This window comes from Danio rerio, chromosome 16, assembly GCF_052040795.2.
Source record: "Danio rerio strain M-AB ecotype USA chromosome 16, GRCz13ab, whole genome shotgun sequence".
Taxonomy (NCBI): domain Eukaryota; kingdom Metazoa; phylum Chordata; class Actinopteri; order Cypriniformes; family Danionidae; genus Danio; species Danio rerio.
In genome coordinates, this window is record NC_141036.1 from 47,571,164 (window position 1) to 47,594,824 (window position 23,661).

At 39.7% G+C, this 23,661-nt stretch overlaps 3 protein-coding genes across 4 annotated transcripts in view; 1 reads left to right on the top strand and 2 right to left on the bottom strand.

Moving 5' to 3' along the window:
- Positions 1-23,661, top strand: part of LOC147833463 (uncharacterized) — a 54,193-nt gene that overhangs the window by 12,981 nt on the left and 17,551 nt on the right. Inside the window, exons 5-11 of the mRNA XM_087287740.1 lie at positions 3,146-3,278; positions 3,373-3,485; positions 4,175-4,286; positions 10,929-11,011; positions 16,568-16,700; positions 16,795-16,907; positions 17,595-17,706. Of these exons, the coding sequence (XP_087143866.1) occupies positions 3,146-3,278; positions 3,373-3,485; positions 4,175-4,286; positions 10,929-11,011; positions 16,568-16,700; positions 16,795-16,907; positions 17,595-17,706 (799 nt within the window). The remainder of the gene's footprint in view (positions 1-3,145; positions 3,279-3,372; positions 3,486-4,174; positions 4,287-10,928; positions 11,012-16,567; positions 16,701-16,794; positions 16,908-17,594; positions 17,707-23,661) is intronic.
- Positions 7,803-9,664, bottom strand: LOC147840397 (uncharacterized). 2 transcript variants are annotated; one of them, XM_087287803.1, is made up of 2 exons: positions 8,059-9,664; positions 7,803-7,961 (listed from the first exon to the last, which is right to left on the bottom strand). In XM_087287803.1, the coding sequence occupies exons 1-2, from the start codon at positions 9,176-9,178 to the stop codon at positions 7,951-7,953; spliced, it is 1,131 nt and encodes a 376-aa protein (XP_087143929.1). In that variant the 5' UTR covers positions 9,179-9,664; the 3' UTR covers positions 7,803-7,950. The 2 variants fall into 2 exon arrangements, with proteins under 2 accessions (XP_087143929.1, XP_087143928.1); XM_087287802.1 differs by having other exon boundaries at positions 8,051-9,664.
- On the bottom strand, positions 21,450-23,100 carry LOC147840398 (uncharacterized). Its single transcript, XM_087287813.1, has 2 exons — positions 21,692-23,100; positions 21,450-21,602 (listed from the first exon to the last, which is right to left on the bottom strand). Exons 1-2 carry the CDS (start codon positions 22,817-22,819, stop codon positions 21,531-21,533), a joined length of 1,200 nt encoding a protein of 399 aa, XP_087143939.1. The 5' UTR covers positions 22,820-23,100; the 3' UTR covers positions 21,450-21,530.

Below are 23,661 nucleotides of genomic sequence, written 5' to 3' on the forward strand. Positions count from 1 at the left end.
GGCAAGCAATGGTCAAAACAGGTATGAACAGGTATGTGAGGGCAAATCCAGAGTCGTAATCGAGGTACAGGCAAAAGGTCGAAAGGCTGGCGGCTAAACAGGATAACGAGGATACTAAGCTAGATTCAAACACGGAGAAACAAGACAGGAAGGAACGCGTAGAAATGTCACCAAACAGTAAACAAGACTCGGCCATGTGAATGAGTGTGTGTGCTGCTTAAATACTGTGTGTAATCAGTCTCTGTAACAGGTTTCAGCTGGTGATGTAGTCAGGAAGATGAGTGACCAGGCGTGCGTGATTGGGAGAAGTGCATGTATGAAAATGTAGTCCTGGGGAATGCGGAAGTGAAGTGAATGATGATAGAGGAAACCAGCGATCTCCAGTGAATGATCGCTGGTTATCGTAACATAGCCCCCCCTCTAAAGAGCGGCTTCCAGACGCTCCAAATACAGTTCAGGCGGGAGGTGGAGCGGAGGCGGAACAGGGGGAGGGATGGAGGGCCAGGACCATGCAGCGGGGGCAGGACTGGAGCATGGAGCTGCGGAGGGCCTGGAGCGTGGAGCTGCGGAAGACCCGGAGAGTAGAGCTGTCGTGGTCCTGGATTGTTTGACAATGGAGGACCTGGAGCGTGGAGCTGCGGAAGACCCGGAGAGTGGAGTTGCGGAGAGCCTGGAGCGTGGAGCTGCGGAAGACCCGGAGAGTAGAGTTGCGGAGGGCCTGGAGCGTGGAGCTGCGGAAGACCCGGAGAGTGGAGTTGCGGAGGGCCTGGAGCGTGGAGCTGCGGAGGGCCTGGAACATGAGGCTGCGACCATTGAGGAAGCTTAGGTGGCAGCGGCCATTCAGGAAGTTCAGCAGACGGCGGCCATTCAGGAGGCTTGGGCGGCGGCCATTCAGGAAACTCAGGCGGCGGCCATTCAGGAGGCTTGGGCGGCGGCGGCCATTCAGGAAGCTCAGGAGGCGGCGGCCATTCAGGAAGCTCAGGAGGCGGCGGCCATTCAGGAAGCCCAGGAGGCGGCGGCCATTCAGGAAGCTCAGGAGGCGGCGGCCATTCAGGAAGCCCAGGAGGCGGCGGCCATTCAGGAAGCTCAGGAGGCGGCGGCCATTCAGGAAGCTCAGGAGACGGCGGCCATTCAGGAAGCTCAGGCGGCAGCGTCGACTCTGGCTGCGTCTCCAGCTGTGGCGCTGGCTGCGGCGTGGACTCTGGCTGCGGCGTGGACTCTGGCTGCGGCGTGGACTCTGGCTGCGGCGTGGACTCTGGCTGCGGCGTGGACACTGGCTGCGGCGTGGACACTGGCTGCGGCGTGGACACTGGCTGCGGCGTGGACACTGGCTGCGCTGGACGGTCTGGCAGCGCTGGAGGGTCTGGCAGCACTGGAGGGTCTGGCAGCACTGGAGGGTCTGGCAGCACTGGAGGGTCTGGCAGCACTGGAGGGTCTGGCAGCTCTGGAGGGTCTGGCAGCTCTGGAGTGTCTAGCAGCTCTGGAAGGTCTGGCAGCTCTGGCAGCACTGGAGGGTCTGGCAGCTCTGGAGGGTCTGGCAGCTCTGGAAGGTCTGGCAGCTCTGGCAGCACTGGAGGGTCTGGCAGCTCTGGAGGGTCTGGCAGCTCTGGTAACTCAGGTAGTGGTGACCATTCTGGGGGCTCAGTTGATGGCACTTCAGGAACTAGAACAGGAACTAAGGCAGGAACGGACAAGGAACAGGAAACCATCTTGTGAGCTGGTGGCAGATTGGCGTTTACCACATTGTGAGCTGGAGGGCTGGTTGTGACCACATTGTGAGCTGGAGGACTGGAGTCGGCCATCTTGTGAGCTGGAAGACTGGAGTCGGCCATCTTGTGAGCTGAAGGACTAGATGCTGCCATTTTCTGAGCTGGGTGTGTGGTGATGGAATGAGCAGCAAGCCCCGGTGTTATCTGGTCTTGCTGTACACTGCCCCTCCCCAAAAAATATTTAGGAGTTTCCTCCACCTCACCTACGGTGAAGGACGAGTCCACAGTGCGTAGAGCATAGTCCAAAAATTCAGAGAAAGTCCCTCGAGAACGAACACTTGAAAGTGTGCTCTTTAGCGGCTCATTAAGCCCATAAATAAAAAAGTCAATGAGCATACAGTCTGGTAAATCAGTGGTGTTAGCGATCTCCAAATAACACTGGATGTGGTTCTCGAGGGATTGATTACCTTGGCGTAGACGGACCAAAAACACTGCTGGATCCATAATGGCCGAGTCTTCTGTTGTGATTCGGGATAGATACAAACAACTGAAGGTAAGATCCAAATGCAGGTTTATTCGAAGGTCAGGCAAGCAATGGTCAAAACAGGTATGAACAGGTATGTGAGGGCAAATCCAGAGTCGTAATCGAGGTACAGGCAAAAGGTCGAAAGGCTGGCGGCTAAACAGGATAACGAGGATACTAAGCTAGATTCAAACACGGAGAAACAAGACAGGAAGGAATGCGTAGAAATGTCACCAAACAGTAAACAAGACTCGGCCATGTGAATGAGTGTGTGTGCTGCTTAAATACTGTGTGTAATCAGTCTCTGTAACAGGTTTCAGCTGGTGATGTAGTCAGGAAGATGAGTGACCAGGCGTGCGTGATTGGGAGAAGTGCATGTATGAAAATGTAGTCCTGGGGAATGCGGAAGTGAAGTGAATGATGATAGAGGAAACCAGCGATCTCCAGTGAATGATCGCTGGTTATCGTAACAGTCTTATACAATTAATGTCAATAAACCATGCAGACACTACAATCACAAAACGAAAACACTTGTATGCTTGTGTGTTTTTTTTTCCTCTTTCACTCGCGGTTCACATGTGCGCGCTGCGTGTGAAGAAACACAATGATGAGGCTCATAGAAAAAAAAAAAGAATCTGCCTTGTTTTTGAACTGTGCAGTGCTGTAGCTGCTTAATCAGGCCTACTAAGCCACTGTATATCATACTGGTCATTGTGGTGGAACTTGGAGAGGAATTTTTTTTTGAGGTGGTACTTGGTGAAAAAGATTTGAGAACCACTGATGTAGACCATATGTGCTTTTGCTTTTGCTTTTTGTTTTTACAAGCAAGCATTTAATCAATAAAAATTATTTTAAACAACTTGAATAAACTAATTGATTTTACCTTGAATAATTACCTTCATTTTTAAAATAGCAAAAACAGATCACACTTCACTTCACTTCAGTGAAATATTGGACCAGATGTTCCAGAAAGGGGATGGGAAATCTCTGCCTGCTGAAGTGGACTCTGTCCAACGTTAAAGTACACTGCATAATTTGTGTGGCAGGTTAAAATATTTTTGAAGGTAAACATTTTAAATTTTGCACGAAGTTCCCTTTTGGCTGCAAATAACTTTCTTTTTTTCCTGTCAATAATTTCAGAGAAAACCCATCACCATCTCCAGCAATGCTCAGAAATTGATGTTTGCCTCAAACTACTTCTTGAACATTTCATACCCAGGAGTGCAAAGTGCAAGGCTAGAGTTTGTGCAAAGGTAAAAACAAAAAAAAAACAAAAAACATTCTCACACACAGGCCCACAAACAAATCCTCACACTCAAATCCAGGCGCTCTCACAAGCGTTCTCACATAGACACACGTTGCACAAAAACATCCTTACACTTACACTCTCTTGAATTTATTCTCGCATTCATACACTCTCCACACATACTCACATATACACACTCACACATGCATTCTCACACATATTCACGGAACAATCTTCTCAGTCTCTCACACAACATCCTCTCACAGAGGTTTTTCTAGTAAACATCCACTACAAGCTTGTCCTGTTAAGCTGCGGTCACACTGGACTTTTCTCTCCATAGATTCATACGCACGCGAATGCTTCAGACTGGAAACGCAGGCTTGTGTGACAAGTTTCGCAGTTCGCTGTGTTGCAAAGTTCAAGCTTGGTGAACTCTGACCTGCGAAATCACCTCACATGACTGCGTGAGACCAATCAAAGATCAAAACATGACCGCTCTGGACAGAAATTTCAAATATGGACCAATAACTTGCTTTTTTAAATGTCTAATCATCTTGTTTAATACCGCCCCTTTACACAGCGCTGTACAACAAAATTTCACAAGCTCAAACTCTAGAGTGACCACAGCTTTAATTTAAAACATTTTAGAGCATGATATAGTCCATGTTTTATTACTAAGGATTGTTTTCCATTCAGCAGGTTTCTTTTAAAATGGAACCCAGAGAAGGAAGTGGAGAAGACCAGAGGAATCAGAGAAGAATCGGAAGTGGAGAAGACCAGATCAATGAAGACCACATTAAGATCTGCGGTCAGTCCAAGGGCTCTTTCAGTAATTAACAAGATTTCAGACTAAGAATAGATGGAGAAAAGCATTGCCTAGCCGAAAATTTTGCCAGTTTAACAGACTGAAATAATCATTTTCTTTTGTGGTTTAATTTTTTCATGCCTCATCTGTTTTCATGATGAATATGTTCACACTGGTTCAGTTTTAAGGACAATTTCATTATTAATTGTAATTTGTTTACCAAACTGCTGTATTGTTACAGTATTTAACATTTCCTTTTATTGTGTCTGGACCCTTTTCACATTTTTGGGTTTCTTAAAGTCATCATAGTTGGGTAAACTTAGGCCCCGTTTACACTAATACGTTTTAGTTTTAAGAATGAAAATGATCCACGTCCACACTGGCGTTTCACCCAGTTTCTCTGAACAACTCTCCATCCATACTACACTGCTGAAAACGCACATCATGTGACCACACACACACTCTGGCATGCACTGCAGCGATGAGAGCTGTGCACGTTGGACTGCTTATCAAGGATCTACCGCTGGATCTAATCTCACTATATTTGTTAAACGTGATATTTAATTCATCTCGTCTCTGTCTAATGACATATTCCCTGACTTTGGTCTTTTGAATCTTTTACTTGTTTTCAGGTAACGTGTTTTTACTGAGCGCAAACATAAGTTAATATATTAATGTAACCACTGATTCAGCACATTTGACTGACTGCTTCCGTTTATTTCCTATAAATGTATAAACTTATTGTATGTTATACTTTTATAATGGCCATTATTGATTATTAAAACTGATTTTCAGTAAAAGAGAGGGTATGTTTTATATTTTCAATGAGAATGAAAGAAGGCAGTAATGTTAAAGGCTCTGTTATATATGTAATAAACATGCCTACAGTGAAGATGATGGTCATACAAATATGCAGCTGCACGACGCCTCAACATTTCTGCTGTCTGTTAAGTTGCTAATATCAATATAAAATAGGCAGTTCCTCATATCATGTTTTTATTTTATTGTTAATAAAGTGAAACAATGTAGCCTGCAGGGTATGTGAATGAGGTTATACAGTACACTGTTCCCTTTGGAGATTTACCCGACGTGTCCTCGGGAGTTTGTTTTCCATATCAAACTTGCGGAGTCTAAAGTTACAAGGAGACGATGCAAGACTGAACTGTGTGTAGGCTACTTAATACTGAGAAAAAGCTCCAATCAGACAGGTGAATGTCTGCAGCCACGCCTCCGTTTTCAGATGTCTCCGTTTTCCCTCATCCACACTAACACAGAGCAGCAGCGTTTTAAAATAAAAACGGCCTTTCCAGCGTTTTCTAAAAAGCTCTGTTTACGGCGCTCGAAAACTTCGGCGTAGTTTGGACGGATGTCTTAACCGTAGCAAAACTTGTCCGTTTTAAAACTAAAAGTGTAAACTGGGCCTTAGAGAGCGGTTAATGGAAGAGTACCACAAATAAAACTGTTTTTGCATTTGAATTGGTTCAAATAACAAAAGAATAATCAGGGGTCGCCACAGCAGAATGAATCACCAAATTATCTATCATACGTTTTACACAGTGGATGCCCTTTCAGCTGCAACCCAACACTAGGAAACACCCATACACTCTGGCCTTCACACACATACACTTCGGCCAATTTAGCTTATTTAATTCACCTATAGCGCATGTCTCTCGGGGGAAACCGAAGCACCCGGATAAAACCCACACGAACATGGGGAGAACATGCAAACTCCACACAGAAATGCCAACTTACACAGCCGGTGCTCGAACCAGCGACCTTCTTGCTGTTTGGTGATGGTGCTACCCACTGCGCCACCATGCTGCCTCTTTTTAACATAATATAAATATTAAAAACTTTAAAGGATGTAAGATGCTGATTATTATTGAAATGAGTCGCATGTCTTGTGAACGGTCTATTATGACTGTCATGATTACCAGCGATCGCTAACCACCAGAGGTCGCTGGTAAACATTTACACTCCTTGAACTACATATCTGCCATGCTATGGACTACAACACCCAGTCAGGTGTTCAAGATCCAGACTGATTAAACTCTCACAGCTGAAGCCATTCACACCATGATTATTCGGACTATTTAAACCCCTCTGTTCCACACACATGTTGCTGAGTATTGTTAAGCTGTTGCTGTCCTTACATAAGCGGTTTCCTTGTTTTCTGTTGCCTGTGTTTTTGACTTTTGGACTTTTTATCGTGTTTTGACCCTTTTCTGCCTGCCCCGAACCTTTTGCCTGTTTTATTGGATTTGCTTCTGGATTGCCTACCACACTGTTTATACTGGTATTTGACCCTTGCCTGATTGACCATTCTTATAATAAAGCTGCATTTGGAACTACCCCAGTTTGCATAGCATCCCTTCGCAACAATGACAGTTACGATATTTTTATATTGTTGTAGTTATAAACAGACTGAAGTCTATGTTGTTGCAGCGGTTTAATTTTGGACATTTTTCTATTTGAATGTTGTTGCAGTCATGCTCAATTTTGGGGAATAAATTATTAAAATACAGTTTTACATTTATGACTGATTATTTTACAGTGTAAAATATAACCAAATGCAAAATGAACATAATAACTATGTATTCACTGCCTTTGAACATGTTATTTTCATAAAAATTAGTTGCTATCTGCTGACATACTGCTGGTCTGGGGTGCGTTTCTGAAAACCATTGTTAGCCAACTAAAGTTGCAAGTTCTGTTGTTACAAACATAGTTAATTTGAGATTTCCCAAATCTGTCGTTCCAACGAACACTCGCAAACTGTGTCGCAAACTTGTGCACTGGCAACTACACCTCTGGAGCTGTAGTAAGAAACATAGTTCCTGGCTGTGTTCTATTCCCAGTTTTCCCCCCTATGCCCTATTCTTTTACAACATTCTAACATTTAAACTTGGGACTATTTTTAAAAAAGCATTAAAGTCATCTGTCTTAGGCGTAATTTGCTTTCAAAGCATTATTAGAGCTCAGTTTTAGCAAGCTTCATGTTTACAATTGCGTTGCCTTCGTAGTTCACTTTGAAAACATTGATGTCATTTTGAACACAGCCGAGCCGAATTTATGTTATGTCTCCAAAGCTAGTATGTTTTAACTGTCATTGCTCCAAAGCTTGTGAAAACAAAAATCCTATTATACATTAATGCTTTTATTTTATATAGGTTATTGATTACGACATGTAACCTACTGTATGACACAGGCCTGTTGGTTAGAACATTTCTGCAGTGGTTTGTGTCAAATTGTAAAAGCATTTTAACTTTATTTTTGTGTATAATATGTATATATACCAATTGTCAAATCAAATGATTAATTATTGTTTTATTTTTAATTATGCCCAGTGTTGAAACTTTTTAAAGCTATAGGTGAAATTGAAATGGTGAATTGACATGTGTCTTGATGTTTTTTTTATGGACAACAAAATGACCTCTTGACGCTCAAAGAACTGTTTAGTTAAATACACAAAGACACATTAGGAGCATTAAAACATTTGAAGATCAATAAATGCACAAATATTTTTTCAATAATCAATTTATTGATGAACAAAGGAAGATTTGTAGCAGTTCTGTAAACTCAAAAACAGACTGCAGAGGGGAATCTTGACAGCAGACGTGGGTTACTTTTTGCTGACTGAGCCCTCTTCGTCCTGACATCCTCATCCTCAAATGGACACTGAAAACACATGAGAACTTTAATCACAACACCACAGACACATGGGTTAGTATCAGAACAGGCATATTAGTGAACAGAGGGACACATACAGACTCACGCTTGTTCACTAGTCGACTTGTAAAGCCTGGCAGTCTGGGTAAGGAAAGTTGAGGCTTCACTTTCAGATCAGACGAACATGAAGGGAGTTCATCGAAAGGCTTTACAGAAACACAGCTTGGCTTCAATACAGACAAGCGTGTGGGAGCAGCAACATGATGCTGGCGGAGAGGTGTAGGTTTGACCATTCTCACTGCTGGACTCCCAGAATGTGCCAGAAGAGATGAAGAGCGGTCAACATCGGCGTTCAGGTCAGACAGAGGGAAGCTGATGTTTTTCAGTGAAACTTCCGTCTTGTGTTTAGGAGAGCTCATGCTGCGTTCTGGAGGTCCGTTTGTGAAGCTCTGCTTGTTGACAGGCTTCACATGAACTCGGTGTGGCTCCAGAAGAGGCAGGTTTGAGCACACAGCCGCTGACTGCCGGTGGAGAGGCAAGCGTTCATCCATCCTTACTGCTCTACTTCCAGATGGAGGCAGAACAGATGAGGCCCGGTCAACACTGGCATTCAGGCCAGACACACATGCAGGGTAGCTGATGTTTCTCACTGAAACCTTCACCTGATGTTTTGGAGGTCCATCTGTGAAGCTCTGCTGGTTGACAGGCTTCACATGATACTTGGACTCCAAAACAGGCAGGTTTGACAGCACAGCAACAGACTGCTGGCGGTGAGGCGTATGTGTGTCCATCCTCACTGCTGGACTCCCAGAATTAGGAGAATGGTCAACACTAGTCAGGTCAGACGGGTAGCAGATGTCTTTCACTGAAACCTTCATCTGAGGTCTAGGAGCGCTCACTGCTCTAGCTTTCAGATGTCCATCTGTGAAGATCTGCTTTTTGACACACTTCACAGGAACAGTTTTTGGCTTCAGAGCAGGCAAGATTGAGCGCCTGGCAATCAGTTGCCGACAGAGAGGAGTAAGCTGGTCAATCCTCAGTGTTCGACTCCCAGAACGAAGCTGAACAGAGGAGGAAGGCTCAACACTGGCATTTAGGCCAGACTCAGAGGAACCACAGCTGATGTTTTTCGCTGAAACCTCCATATTTGTAGCAGAGTTCACTCCTCGATGTTCTGGGGGGTGTGGCAGGACCTGACTAGAACTTTTTTGGTTTTTGAACCACATATTGACAAACTAAATTGAAGATTTTGTCGCAACAAAAGTAGCTTGAACGTGCCGTAAGCAGCGATCACGAGTGAAATGCGGTGAAACTCTCGTTCTGATGATGATGTAAATGTTCTTTTAGAATGTTCGCGTCATTTCAAGCTCGTGACGTTCTTTCAGACATCATTTAAATCTCATTAAGTATATTTAATAATATATAAGTATTTAAATACACTCTGAACGCATATTTTGCACCACATTTTTAATACTGCAGTTAGATATGGATCTGACTCGCATAAGTGAGGTTGTGGCTCCCTCTAGAGGTAGAAATCGACTTTTGCTAGCTCTGATAAGGTTTTTAGCGTCTTCTCCCACCCCAACCTTAAAACCAACCGTCACAGTACTGTAAAAATGAACTATTGTTTTACAGTGTCACAAAAATGATGCTATATTGACGTGTATATCTGCAGCTGTGTCCTGCACAAAAGCTGTATAAAAATCTTATATTAGGCCAATAATAAATAAATATAATTAATTCACCCTCCTCCAAGCCTACGGTTTCTTCTGTAAATAAATTGTGCATTAATATATAAAAGTTAGAAAGGACTCTGATTCTCAAAACCTCTCTCAATTCAGAAATTGCTTTATTGGCATGACAAATGTTTTGCCAAAGCATTTATAAAGTTTACATTTAAAAGAACACACACACACACACACACACACACACAAACACACACACACACGCACACACACACACACACACACACACACATAAACATATATACATATATATATCTACATACATATATATATACATATAAACATAGTAAATACAGTAAATAGTAGTATAGTATAATAATAATAATAATAATTACTATATTCATTTTCTTTTCGGCTTAGTCCCTTTATTAATCTGGGGTCGCCACAGTGGAGTAAACCACCAAATAATTCACCTATACTGCATGTCTTTGGACATTAAACCCACGCGAACACAGGGGGAACATGCAAACTCCACACAGATATGCCAACTGACCTAGCCGAAGCTCGAACCAGCGACCTTCTTGGTGTGAGGCAAACGTGCTACCCACTGCGTCAACATGCATATTAATAATATTAAAAATAATTAAATAAAAATACAAATTTAACAAAATAAAGAAAAATAAAAATTCTCTCACACAGCATCTCTAGAGACAACTTTAAACAAAAAAAAAATTTTTAAATTAAATAAAATATGTGTCGTTGAAACATAAATAGTTGAACATATAAATGAGTCCAATCACAGTTCACAGACATGCTGGAATATTCTTGGATATCTGTTTCTCACGCAGAGTAACTATACGGCTTCATAAAGGACATTCAAAAACATCTAATGTGTTATAGCACATAGTCAAGTGCACTAAACAGTTAAGCTATTTGCTCTACAAACAGTGTTTATAATTATGATGACAATTTATTAAAATAGTATAGTGTAAAAGGAATACATTTAAATTGATTGTATGCATACATATGTGACTTTTGGTCATCCAACAGGAAAAATTTATTGATTGATTTATTGATTTATTTATTTATCAACTTAACCAGCAATGTCCCATTGAGATACAATACCATTGCAGGGTGAGAGGGGAGTCTGAGGTCTTGAGAACTCCCCTGCTTGATAATGGTGAATGTAGATTATGAATAGCTATGGAGAGTGTTTGCTGAATTCAATGCTTGTCTATGATGTTGATTTAGTTTTGTCAATTTACTTATGCTACATGTTTTTGGTCTGTAGGAGGAAACCGGAGAGCTCGAGGAAAACCCACACAAACATGGAGAGAGCATGCAAACTCCACACAGAAATGCCGGCTTGGCCAGGTAAGATCTGAGCCAGTGAGATTCTTGCTGTGAGGCAATAATGCTAACCATTGGGTCTCCGTGCTGCCCTGACAAGGAAAGGGGAGGAGTAGGGGTGGAAGGGGGGATTCTTCAAGACGAAGATGGCCAAGATAAGATAGTCAGGTTATTTATAGTGATTTAGGAATCGTCTGATGAATCATGCATTAACTAATGAGGACCAGCTGCTGTCAATCATAAGCACGTGCTCCTCTCGAAATTAGTTTATAAATAAACTTCCATTTGCAAAGAGTCTATTGCCACTTTTATAGATGAAGCCATAGTGTAAATAATTGTGTCGTCTGCAGAAAAGTGTACATTTGCTGACTTAATAGCTTTACCAAGTTTATTTATATAAATAGAGATTAAAATTGGCCCAAAATTGAAACGAGGAACACCTTACTGTTAAAGGAGCAGAGATACAGTACGCCTTTCTAAACACACTGAATTCTTCCAGTCAAATAATTATGGAACCATTTCAACACTCGTGTACTAAAGCCTTTGCAGCAAAATATCATGATTCACAGAATCAAATGCTTTTGATAAATCTATAAAAAGTGCAGCACATGATGTTTTTATCATCCAGTGCAGTGATTATATCATTAGAAACTGACACTGCATCAGTTATAGTGCTGTGCCCTTGTCTAAAACCTGACTGAGTTTGACATAAGATTGACTTTAACTGTTCATTTACCAAAGATTCAAACACTTTAGCTGTAACAGACAACCTTGAAATAGGACGATAATTATCTAACACAGTGGGATCTCTTCAACAATGGCTGTATGTTTGCTGATTTATTAAGAACTTGGTAAAAGACCACTAGTTAAACTCAGATTAATAAGTGATCCTCTAAAATATTATTACACCTTTCATGTCTTTGAACTATTGTCATGTGAGATTTTTTCTTCTTTTAATAAATGTATTTAATAGTGAATGTGGGAATCTTATCATGTTAGTGACACTTTTCATTGTTTAAAAAATAACCAATATTACATAAAATCAAAATATGGCAAAAAAATATCAAATATGAAAAAACATCATTGCTGTAATATGAAAAAAAAAAACTTAAGCTTTAAAATAAAAAGCATTTCATTTAGTGCTTTTATATATTTGACATTGTTTTTATCTGAAACAGTTGTGCTTGTATTTTGTAGTCAAGACATTTTTCAACAATATAATCAAGACTATCAGATATTTATTGTAATTAAGTCATTTTTAATTCTTACCATGGTTTTCTAAGGTTAAATTACGATTATTGTGTGGCAGGCAGATTGATTATAGGTAAATGAGCAATTATTTATTAATTTTTAAGTTTATATTCTTAAATTTGCAACTCTAAATTTTGTATAACCTCAGTTTTACCATAAATACCCTACCATTGTTAAACCATAGAAGGTGTAGTTAAAACAATAATTAGTTTGTATGTAATATGGTTTAAAGCAGGGATGCTCAAACTTTTTCGTATAAAGGGCCAAAAACCAAATATCGTCGGCGCCAGTGGTGTAGTGGTTAGTGCGTCGACACATGCACTCTGGTGCTCGCGGCGACCCGGGTTTGATACCGCCTCGCGGTCCTATGCCGATCCTTCCCCTCTCTCTGCTCCCCATGCTTTCCTGTCAATTCTCTCTACTGTCCTGTCAAAAATAAAGGTGAAAACCCTGAAAGTATAATATAAAAAAAAATATATATATATATATATCATTGAGAGCCGTGTGCTGAAGGTAAATATACCAAACTACATTAAAGTAGCCGTGGGTCATTTTACTAATTTATTAGAGCACATGACTTTAAATCATATTAACTAATGCAGTCGAACATTTAAAAGGAAAACTTATTGCAATAAAAACATAAACAATCGCATTTATAACACAGTGGAGTTAAACGCTGAATACACTAGTCAAGCAGAAATCCTTGATTCGTCATCTATCTGTCGGGTGACAGTATGTACATTTAAACTAAATCTGATTCATTTACAGTGAATTTCATTTCAGTTAGCTTTTAACAAAAAAACAAACAAACAAACTAAATGTTACATTAGATTTAAAATGACAATCTCTAAGCCAGTGTTTCCCAACCCTGTTCCTAAAGGCACATGCACTAACAGTACACATTTTCATTCATTCATTCATTCATTCATTCATTCATTCATTCATTCATTCATTCATTCATTCATTCATTCATTCAGTCACTCTTTGGTCTTTTGAATCTATTACTTGTTCTCAGGTATTGTATTTTGACTGAGCGCAAACGATAAGTTAATATATTAATTCATGTAACCACGTACACTGAATCTGCACATTTGAATGACTGCCTGCCTTTATTTCCTGTATTGTATAGAAAAAATAACTTTTAGAACATAATACTTTTATAATGGCCATTATTGATTATTAAAACTGATATTCAGCATAGACAGGGTATCTTTCCTATTTTTAGAAGAAAATGAAAGGAGGCATGTTATAGGCTCTGTTTTGTTATAAATACGCACACAGTGAAGATGATGCTCATATAAAAATATGAGGTTTTTAGGGCTCGAACAAACTCCTGGATAATGTGGTTGGAACGTTTAACCATAGCAAAGCATATGAGTTTTAAAACTAAAACTTAGTAGTGTAAACGGGGCCTCACATTTATACACTTTCACACACACATACACACCCTCTCATTCACGTGTATATATTCACTGTGCATCCTCACACACACATTCATACAACAATCTTCTTAGTCTGTCTCACACACAACATCCTCTCACACAGGTTTTTCTAGCAATCATCCACCAAATGCTTGTCCTGTTACTCTGCTTTTATGCTCATTTCGTTTAATTTTCCCAATGGACAACCGCTGCTAGTTAACCGAATATGAACGGTTAACTGGTCAGATTAATATTAAATTACTGTTCAATTTGAAAGAAATTGCCGTGTCTATTTTGTGTCAGACACATTAAATATTGCATTTTAAAATACTGATTTATTGTAACATGCGAACATATTAACAACAGAACATCTTCACACACCTGCAGTGTTTCCAACAGCACAGAAATAAAGAATAAACTAAATAGAATAAATAAATAAATAAAACAAATAGTCCTGCCTGATATTTTTCACTTTTGCAAATTTAGATCATGTACTGGATGCCTTTATTTTACATTTGCATTACATTTACATTTAGTCATTTAGCAGACGCTTTTATCCAAAGCGACTTACAAATGAGGACAAGGAAGCAATTTACACAACTATAAAAGAGCAACAATAAATAAGTGCTGTAGGCAAGTTTCAGGTAAATTTTTTTTATTATTATTTGTATTATTTTTTAATTTTATTTTTTTGTCGTTAGTGGAGGAGTCAGAGAGGGAATTGCATATTAGTATGAAAAGTGGAGACTAAATAGTTGAGTTTTAAGTCGCTTTTTGAAGACAGCGAGTGACTCTGCCGTTCTGATGCAGTTAGGGAGTTCATTCCACCAACTGGGCAGATTGAATGCGAGAGTTCTGGAAAGTGTTTTTTTCCTTCTTAGGGTTGGAACCACGAGGCGACGTTCATTCACAGAACGCAGGTTTCTGGAGGGCCTATAAATCTGCAGAAGTGAGAGCAGATAAGAAGGAGCGCAGCCAGAGGTCGCTTTGTAAGCAAACATCAGAGCTTTGAATTTGATGCGAGCAGCAACTGGCAGCCAGTGCAAACGGATGAGTAGCGGAGTGACATGTGCTCTTTTAGGTTCATTAAAGACCACTCGTGCTGCTGCGTTCTGAAGCAGCTGAAGAGGTTTGATTGAGTTAGCTGGGAGCCCGGCTAGTAGAGAGTTGCAATAGTCTTAATACCCTAATTAAATAAAGAAACCAGAATCCTCCCTTGGCTATTTCTTGTCTTTTGTTTAGGACCTTATAATGTAATGTTGTTCAAGGAAGAGTTTAGATTCATACCTTATCACACAAGGTATCTTGATGGGTTCTGCAAATAAAGCCAATGTCCAATCCACAGAATAAAACTAGTGAAATATACTTTTATTAATAAAACAAATCCAGTGAAAATGATTTATTCTCCATTGAGAATAAAGGGACTAAGGCATTCAGTATACAGGAGTCAATCTAAGCTCGCTGCTGGTCTGTCTGCTCCAGCCTTTTATACAGTATTCCAGCCTTGAATACAGGCTTAGAAGTCCCCTCCAGTAAATACACAGCAAAGTAACAATCAGTGTCTGATATACTTGAGAATATCTAAAGTTTGATACATTTGAGAATATCTGTTAATACATAGAAGAAATCCCTTTGTGTTCTCTGTCAGGGGTGATACATTTTAATACAAACATAGCAAATCATTTCATCTATTACATCAGCATTCGGCAGTCTTTCAGGAGTCTTGTCCTCCAAAGTCATAGCTCCTAGTTGACAAAGAATATCTTTTTCTGAAGATAACGCTCACAGGCTTTCGGTTGTAATATTTGGTTAGAAGTGTCATCTGGACCATTTCTGCCTTTATTGTCAGCAGACAACTGATCCACTTCAGTACGCTGTCCTTGACCTCTTTGAACTCTGTTGAAATAGTTTCTTATGTTTCTGCTCAATGCTTATAGCAGTCTTTGCAAGCATATGAGTATCCAAATATCTACAGTAAGTGACTCTGCCTTTCTGATGCAGTTAGGGAGTTCCTTCCACCAACAGGGCAGATTGAGCGTGAGAGTTCGGGAAAGTGATTTCTTCCCTCTTATGGATGGAACTACGAGGCGACGTTCATTCACAGAGCGCAGGTTTCTGGAGGGCTTATAAATCTGCAAAAGTGAGAGCAGATAAGTAGCGCAGCCAGAGGTCGCTTTGTATGCAAACATCAAAGCTTTGAATTTGATGCGAGCAACAACTCGCTGTCCTTGACCAGCAGCTGAAGAGGTTTGATAGAGTTAGCTGGAGCACGGCTAGTAGAGAGTTGCAATAGTCTTAATACCCTAATTAAATAAAGAAACCAGATGCGCTGTACGCAGAACCACAGTACGCTGTCCTTGACCTCTTCGAACTCTGTTGAAACAGTTTCTTATGTTTCTTCTCAATGTTTATAGCAGTCGTTGCAAGCATATGAGTATCTAAATATCTGCAGTAAGTAAAGTGTTGTGTCTTATACAATTAATGTCAATAAACCATGCAGACACTACAATCACAAAACGAAAACACTTGTATGCTTGTGTGTTTTTATTTCCTCTTTCACTCGCGGTTCACGTGTGCGCGCTGCGTGTGATGAAACACAATGATGAGGCTCATAGAAAAAAAAAAAGAATCTGCCTTGTTTTTGAACTGTGCAGTGCTGTAGCTGCTTAATCAGGCCTACTAAGCCACTGTATATCATACTGGTCATTGTGGTGGAACTTGGAGAGGAATTTTTTTTTGAGGTGGTACTTGGTGAAAAAGATTTGAGAACCACTGCTGTAGACCATATGTGCTTTTGCTTTTGCTTTTTGTTTTTACAAGCAAGCATTTAATCAATAAAAATTATTTTAAACAACTTGAATAAACTAATTGATTTTACCTTGAATAATTACCTTCATTTTTAAAATAGCAAAAACAGATCACACTTCACTTCACTTCAGTGAAATATTGGACCAGATGTTCCAGAAAGGGGATGGGAAAACTCTGCCTGCTGAAGTGGACTCTGTCCAACGTTAAAGTACACTGCATAATTTGTGTGGCAGGTTTGAATATTTTTGAAGGTAAACATTTTGAATTTTGCACGAAGTTCCCTTTTGGCTGCAAATAACTTTCTTTTTTTCCTGTCAATAATTTCAGAGAAAACCCATCACCATCTCCAGCAATGCTCAGAAATTGATGTTTGCCTCAAACTACTTCTTGAACATTTCATACCCAGGAGTACAAAGTGCAAGGCTAGAGTTTGTGCAAAGGTAAAAACAAAAAAAACAAAAAACATTCTCACACACAGGCCCACAAACAAATCCTCACACTCAAATCCAGGCGCTCTCACAAGCGTTCTCACATACACACACGTTGCACAAAAACATCCTTACACTTACACTCTCTTGAATTTATTCTCGCATTCATACACTCTCCACACATACTCACATATACACACTCACACATGCATTCTCACACATATTCACGGAACAATCTTCTCAGTCTCTCACACAACATCCTCTCACAGAAGTTTTTCTAGTAAACATCCACTACAAGCTTGTCCTGTTAAGCTGCGGTCACACTGGACTTTTCTCTCCATAGATTCATACGCACGCGAATGCTTCAGACTGGAAACGCAGGCTTGTGTGACAAGTTTCGCAGTTCGCTGTGTTGCAAAGTTCAAGCTTGGTGAACTCTGACCTGCGAAATCGCCTCACATGACTGCGTGAGACCAATCAAAGATCAAAACATGACCGCTCTGGACAGAAATTTTAAATAAGGACCAATAACTTGCTTTTTTAAATGTCTAATCATCTTGTTTAATACCGCCCCTTTACACAGCGCTGTAAAACAAAATTTCACAAGCTCAAACTCTAGAGTGACCACAGCTTTAATTTAAAACATTTTAGAGCATGATATAGTCCATGTTTTATTACTAAGGATTGTTTTCCATTCAGCAGGTTTCTTTTAAAATGGAACCCAGAGAAGGAAGTGGAGAAGACCAGAGGAATCAGAGAAGAATCGGAAGTGGAGAAGACCAGATCAAGGAAGACCACATTAAGATCTGCGGTCAGTCCAAGGGCTCTTTCAGTAATTAACAAGATTTCAGACTAAGAATAGATGGAGAAAAGCATTGCCTAGCCGAAAATCTTGCCAGTTTAACAGACTGAAATAATCATTTTCTTTTGTGGTTTAATTTTTTCATGCCTCATCTGTTGTCAAGATGAATATGTTCACACTGGTTAAGTTTTAAGGACAATTTCATTATTAATTGTAATTTGTTTACCAAACTGCTGTATTGTTACAGTATTTAACATTTCCTTTTATTGTGTCTGGACCCTTTTCACATTTTTGGGTTTCTTAAAGTCATCATAGTTGGGTAAACTTAGGCCCCGTTTACACTAATACGTTTTAGTTTTAAGAATGAAAATGATCCACGTCCACACTGGCGTTTCACCCAGTTTCTCTGAACAACTCTCCATCCATACTACACTGCTGAAAACGCACATCATGTGACCACACACACACTCTGGCATGCACTGCAGCGATGAGAGCTGTGCACGTTGGACTGCTTATCAAGGATCTACCGCTGGATCTAATCTCACTATATTTGTTAAACGTGATATTTAATTCATCTCGTCTCTGTCTAATGACATATTCCCTGACTTTGGTCTTTTGAATCTTTTACTTGTTTTCAGGTAACGTGTTTTTAATGAGCGCAAACATAAGTTAATATATTAATGTAACCACTGATTCAGCACATTTGACTGATTGCTTCCGTTTATTTCCTATAAATGTATAAACTTATTGTATGTTATACTTTTATAATGGCCATTATTGATTATTAAAACTGATTTTCAGTAAAAGAGAGGGTATGTTTTATATTTTCAATGAGAATGAAAGAAGGCAGTAATGTTAAAGGCTCTGTTATATATGTAATAAACATGCCTACAGTGAAGATGATGGTCATACAAATATGCAGCTGCACGACGCCTCAACATTTCTGCTGTCTGTTAAGTTGCTAATATCAATATAAAATAGGCAGTTCCTCATATCATGTTTTTATTTTATTGTTAATAAAGTGAAACAATGTAGCCTGCAGGGTATGTGAATGAGGTTATACAGTACACTGTTCCCTTTGGAGATTTACCCGACGTGTCCTCGGGAGTTTGTTTTCCATATCAAACTTGCGGAGTCTGAAGTTACAAGGAGACGATGCAAGACTGAACTGTGTGTAGGCTACTTAATACTGAGAAAAAGCTCCAATCAGACAGGTGAATGTCTGCAGCCAGATGTCTCCGTTTTCCCTCATCCACACTAACACAGAGCAGCAGCGTTTTAAAATAAAAACGGCCTTTCCAGCGTTTTCTAAAAAGCTCTGTTTACGGCGCTCGAAAACTTCGGCGTAGTTTGGACGGATGTCTTAACCGTAGCAAAACTTGTCCGTTTTAAAACTAAAAGTGTAAACTGGGCCTTAGAGAGCGGTTAATGGAAGAGTACCACAAATAAAACTGTATTTGCATTTCAATTGGCTCAAATAACAAAAGAATAATAATCAGGGGTCGCTACAGCAGAATGAATCACCAAATTATCCATCATACGTTTTACACAGTGGATGCCCTTTCAGCTGCAACCCAACACTAGGAAACACCCATACACTCTGGCCTTCACACACATACACTTCGGCCAATTTAGCTTATTTAATTCACCTATAGCGCATGTCTTAGGACTGGTGGGGGAAACCGAAGTACCCGGATAAAACCCACACGAACACAGGGAGAACATGCAAACTCCACACAGAAATGCCAACTTACACAGCCGGTGCTCGAACCAGTGACCTTCTTGCTGTGAGGTGATCGTGCTACCCACTGCGCGACATGCTGCCTCTTTTTAACATAATATAAATATTAAAAACTTTAAAGAATGTAAGATGCTGATTATTATTAAAATGAGTCACACGTCTTGTGAACGGTCTATTATGACAGTTACGATATTTTTATATTGTTGTAGTTATAAACAGACTGAAGTCTATGTTGTTGCAGCGGTTTAATTTTTGAGATTTTTCTATTTGAATGTTGTTGCAGTCATGCTCATTTTTGGGGAATAAATTATTAAAATACAGTTTTACATTTATGACTGATTATTTTACAGAGTAAAATATTATAACCAAATGCAAAATGAACATAATAACTATGTATTCACTGCCTTTGAACACGTTATTTTCATAAAAATTAGTTGCTATCTTCTGACATACTGCTGGTCTGGGGTGCCTTTCTGAAAACCATTGTTAGCCAACTAAAGTTGCAAGTTCTGTTGTTACAAACATAGTTAATTTGACATTTCCCAAATCTGTCGTTCCAACGAACACTCGCAAACTGTGTCGCAAACTTGCAACTACACCTCTGGAGCTGTAGTTAGAAACATAGTTCCTGGCTGTGTTCTATTCCCAGTTTTCCCCCCTATGCCCTATTCTTTTACAACATTTTAACATTTAAACTTGGGACTATTTTTAAAAAAAGCTGTCTTTTAAAGTCATCTGTCTTAGGTGTAATTTGCTTTCAAAGCATTTTTATAGCTCAGTTTTAGCGAGCTTCATGTTTACAATTGCGTTGCCTTCGTAGTGCACTTTGAAAACATTGATGTCATTTTGAACACAGCCGAGCCGAATTTATGTTATGTCTCCAAAGCTAGTATGTTATAACAGTCATTGCTCCAAAGCTTGTGAAAACAAAAAACCTATTATACATTAATGCTTTTATTTTATATAGGTTATTGATTACGACATGTAGCCTACTGTATATGACACGGGCCTGTTGGTTAGAACATTTCTGCAGTGGTTTGTGTCAAATAGTAAAAGTAGACTTCAAACATAAATAAATAAACAAACAATATCCTACTTAATAATCATCATCATCATCATCATCATTATTAAAGTAGGATTTTTTTTCATTTTCTAATAAATAATAAATATTACATTTAATTTCTTAATAAATCGCCTCATTATTTATTTATTTATTTATTTATGATATTAGAATACGTGTTAGCTTTTGTAAGTGACTTTATGTTTTAGGATATGTAATGTTCTAATATTTGTAAAGGAAATATTGTCCTTATATGAGCCATTTGCTTATATTTCAATCATTATGGAAAGCAAGTGCATGCTTTTACCAAAACTAATATTGGATTTTTATTTAAAGCGTGTGCGTGTAAAACAATATAATTTGCACAAAGAAATATGACGTTTTTCTCTAAAGAAGTTGTTACTCCACCCTGTTTAGAGCATCATTATGGGCGTTTTACATTATAACTAACGTGATACAAATGATGGATCTGCGATAGAGAAACTAGGGGTTTTGGGAAACACTCGTCACTACATTGTTCTTTTCCTAAACGATGCATCGTACTATGATAGTTCAGCAAAAACAGCATACATTAATGCTTTTACTTTATAGCAGGTTATTTATTAAGAAATGTATCCTACTGTATGACACAGGCCTGTTGGTTAGAACATTTCTGCAGTGGTTTGTGTCAAACTGTTAAAGCATTTTAACTTTATTTTTGTGTATAATATGTATATATACTAATTGTCAAATCAAATTATTAACTATTGTTTTATTTTTAATTATGCCCAGTGTTGAAACTTTTTAAAGCTATAGGTGAAATTGAAATGGTGAATTGACATGTTTCATGATGTTTTTTTTTTATGGACAACAAAATGACCTCTTGACGCTCAAAGAACTGTTTGGTTAAATACACAAAGACACTTTAAGATCATTACAACATTTGAAGATCAATAAATACACAAATATTTTTTCAATATTTAATTTATTGATGCACAAAGGAAGATTTGTAGCAGTTCTGTAAACTCAAAAACAGACTGCAGAGGGGAATCTTCACAGCAGAAGTGGGTTACTTTTTGCTGACTGAGCCCTCTTCGTCCTGACATCCTCATCCTCAAATGGACACTGAAAACACATGAGAACTTTAATCACAACACCACAGACACATGGGTTAGTATCAGAACAGGCATATTAGTGAACAGAGGGACACGTACAGACTCACGCTTGTTCACTAGTCGACTTGTAAAGCCTGGCAGTCTGGGTAAGGAAAGTTGAGACTTCACTTTCAGATCAGACGAACATGAAGGGAGTTCATCGAAAGGCTTTACAGAAACACGGCTTGGCTTCAATACAGACAAGCGTGTGGGAGCAGCAACATGATGCTGGCGGAGAGGTGTAGGTTTGACCATTCTCACTGCTGGACTCCCAGAATGTGCCAGAAGAGATGAAGAGCGGTCAACATCGGCGTTCAGGTCAGACAGAGGGAAGCTGATGTTTTTCAGTGACACTTCCGTCTTGTGTTTAGGAGAGCTCATGCTGCGTTCTGGAGGTCCGTTTGTGAAGCTCTGCTTGTTGACAGGCTTCACATGAACTCGGTGTGGCTCCAGAAGAGGCAGGTTTGAGCACACAGCCGCTGACTGCCGGTGGAGAGGCAAGCGTTCATCCATCCTTACTGCTCTACTTCCAGATGGAGGCAGAACAGATGAGGGCCGGTCAACGCTGTCATTCAGATCAGACACACATGCAGGGTAGCTGATGTTTCTCACTGAAACCTTCACCTGATGTTTTGGAGGTCCATCTGTGAAGCTCTGCTGGTTGACAGGCTTCACATGATACTTGGACTCCAAAACAGGCAGGTTTGACAGCACAGCAACAGACTGCTGGCGGTGAGGCGTATGTGTGTCCATCCTCACTGCTGGACTCCCAGAATTAGGAGAATGGTCAACACTAGTCAGGTCAGACGGGTAGCAGATGTCTTTCACTGAAACCTTCATCTGAGGTCTAGGAGCGCTCACTGCTCTAGCTTTCAGATGTCCATCTGTGAAGATCTGCTTTTTGACACACTTCACAGGAACAGTTTTTGGCTTCAGAGCAGGCAGGATTGAGCGCCTGGCAATCAGTTGCCGACAGAGAGGAGTAAGCTGCTCAATCCTCAGTGTTCGACTCCCAGAACGAAGCTGAACAGAGGAGGAAGGCTCAACACTGGCATTTAGGCCAGACTCAGATAGACCACAGCTGATGTTTTTCGCTGAAACCTCCATATTTGTAGGAGAGTTCGCTCCCCGATGTTCTGGGGGGTGTGGCAGAACCTGACTAGAACTTTTTTGGTTTTTGAACCACATATTGACAAACTAAATTGAAGATTTTGTCGCAACAAAAGTAGCTTGAACGTGCCGTAAGCAGCGATCACGAGTGAAATGCGGTGAAACTCTCGTTCTGATGATGATGTAAATGTTCTTTTAGAATGTTCGCGTCATTTCAAGCTCGTGACGTTCTTTCAGACATCATCTTAAATCTCATTAAGTATATTTAATAATATATAAGTATTTAAATACACTCTGAACGCATATTTTGCACCACATTTTTAATACTGCAGTTAGATATGAATCTGACTCGCATAAGTGAGGTTGTGGCTCCCTCTAGAGGTAGAAATCGGCTTTTGTTAGCTCTGATAAGGTTTTTAGCGTCTTCTCCCACCCCAACCTTAAAACCAACCGTCACAGTACTGTAAAAATGAACTATTGTATTACATTGTCACAAAAATGATGCTATATTGACGTGTATATTTGCAGCTGTGTCCTGCACAAAAGCTGTTTAAAAATCTTTTATTAGGCCAATAATGAATAAATATAATTAATTCACCCTCCTCCAAGCCTACGGTTTCTTCTGTAAATAAATTGTGCATTAATATATAAAAGTTAGAAAGGACTCTGATTCTCAAAACCTCTCTCAATTCAGAAATTGCTTTATTGGCATGACAAATGTTTTGCCAAAGCATTTATAAAGTTTACATTTAAAAGAACACACACACACACACACACACACACACACACACACACACACACACACACACACACACACACACACACACACACACACACACACATTAAATATAAACATAGTAAATACAGTAAATAGTAGCATAGAATAATAATAATAATTACTATATTCATTTTCTTTTCGG

Excerpts from the sequence above, each read along its gene's own strand:
- LOC147840397 (XM_087287802.1), bottom strand. The coding sequence starts at position 9,178 with ATGTGGTTCAAAAACCAAAAAAGTTCTAGTCAGGTCCTGCCACACCCC. Across the intron at positions 7,962-8,050 it reads TAGTGAACAAGCGTGAGTCT|TGTCCATTTGAGGATGAGGA; the intron begins GTATGTGTCCCT and ends ATGTGTTTTCAG.
- LOC147840398 (XM_087287813.1), bottom strand. The coding sequence starts at position 22,819 with ATGTGGTTCAAAAACCAAAAAAGTTCTAGTCAGGTTCTGCCACACCCC. Across the intron at positions 21,603-21,691 it reads TAGTGAACAAGCGTGAGTCT|TGTCCATTTGAGGATGAGGA; the intron begins GTACGTGTCCCT and ends ATGTGTTTTCAG.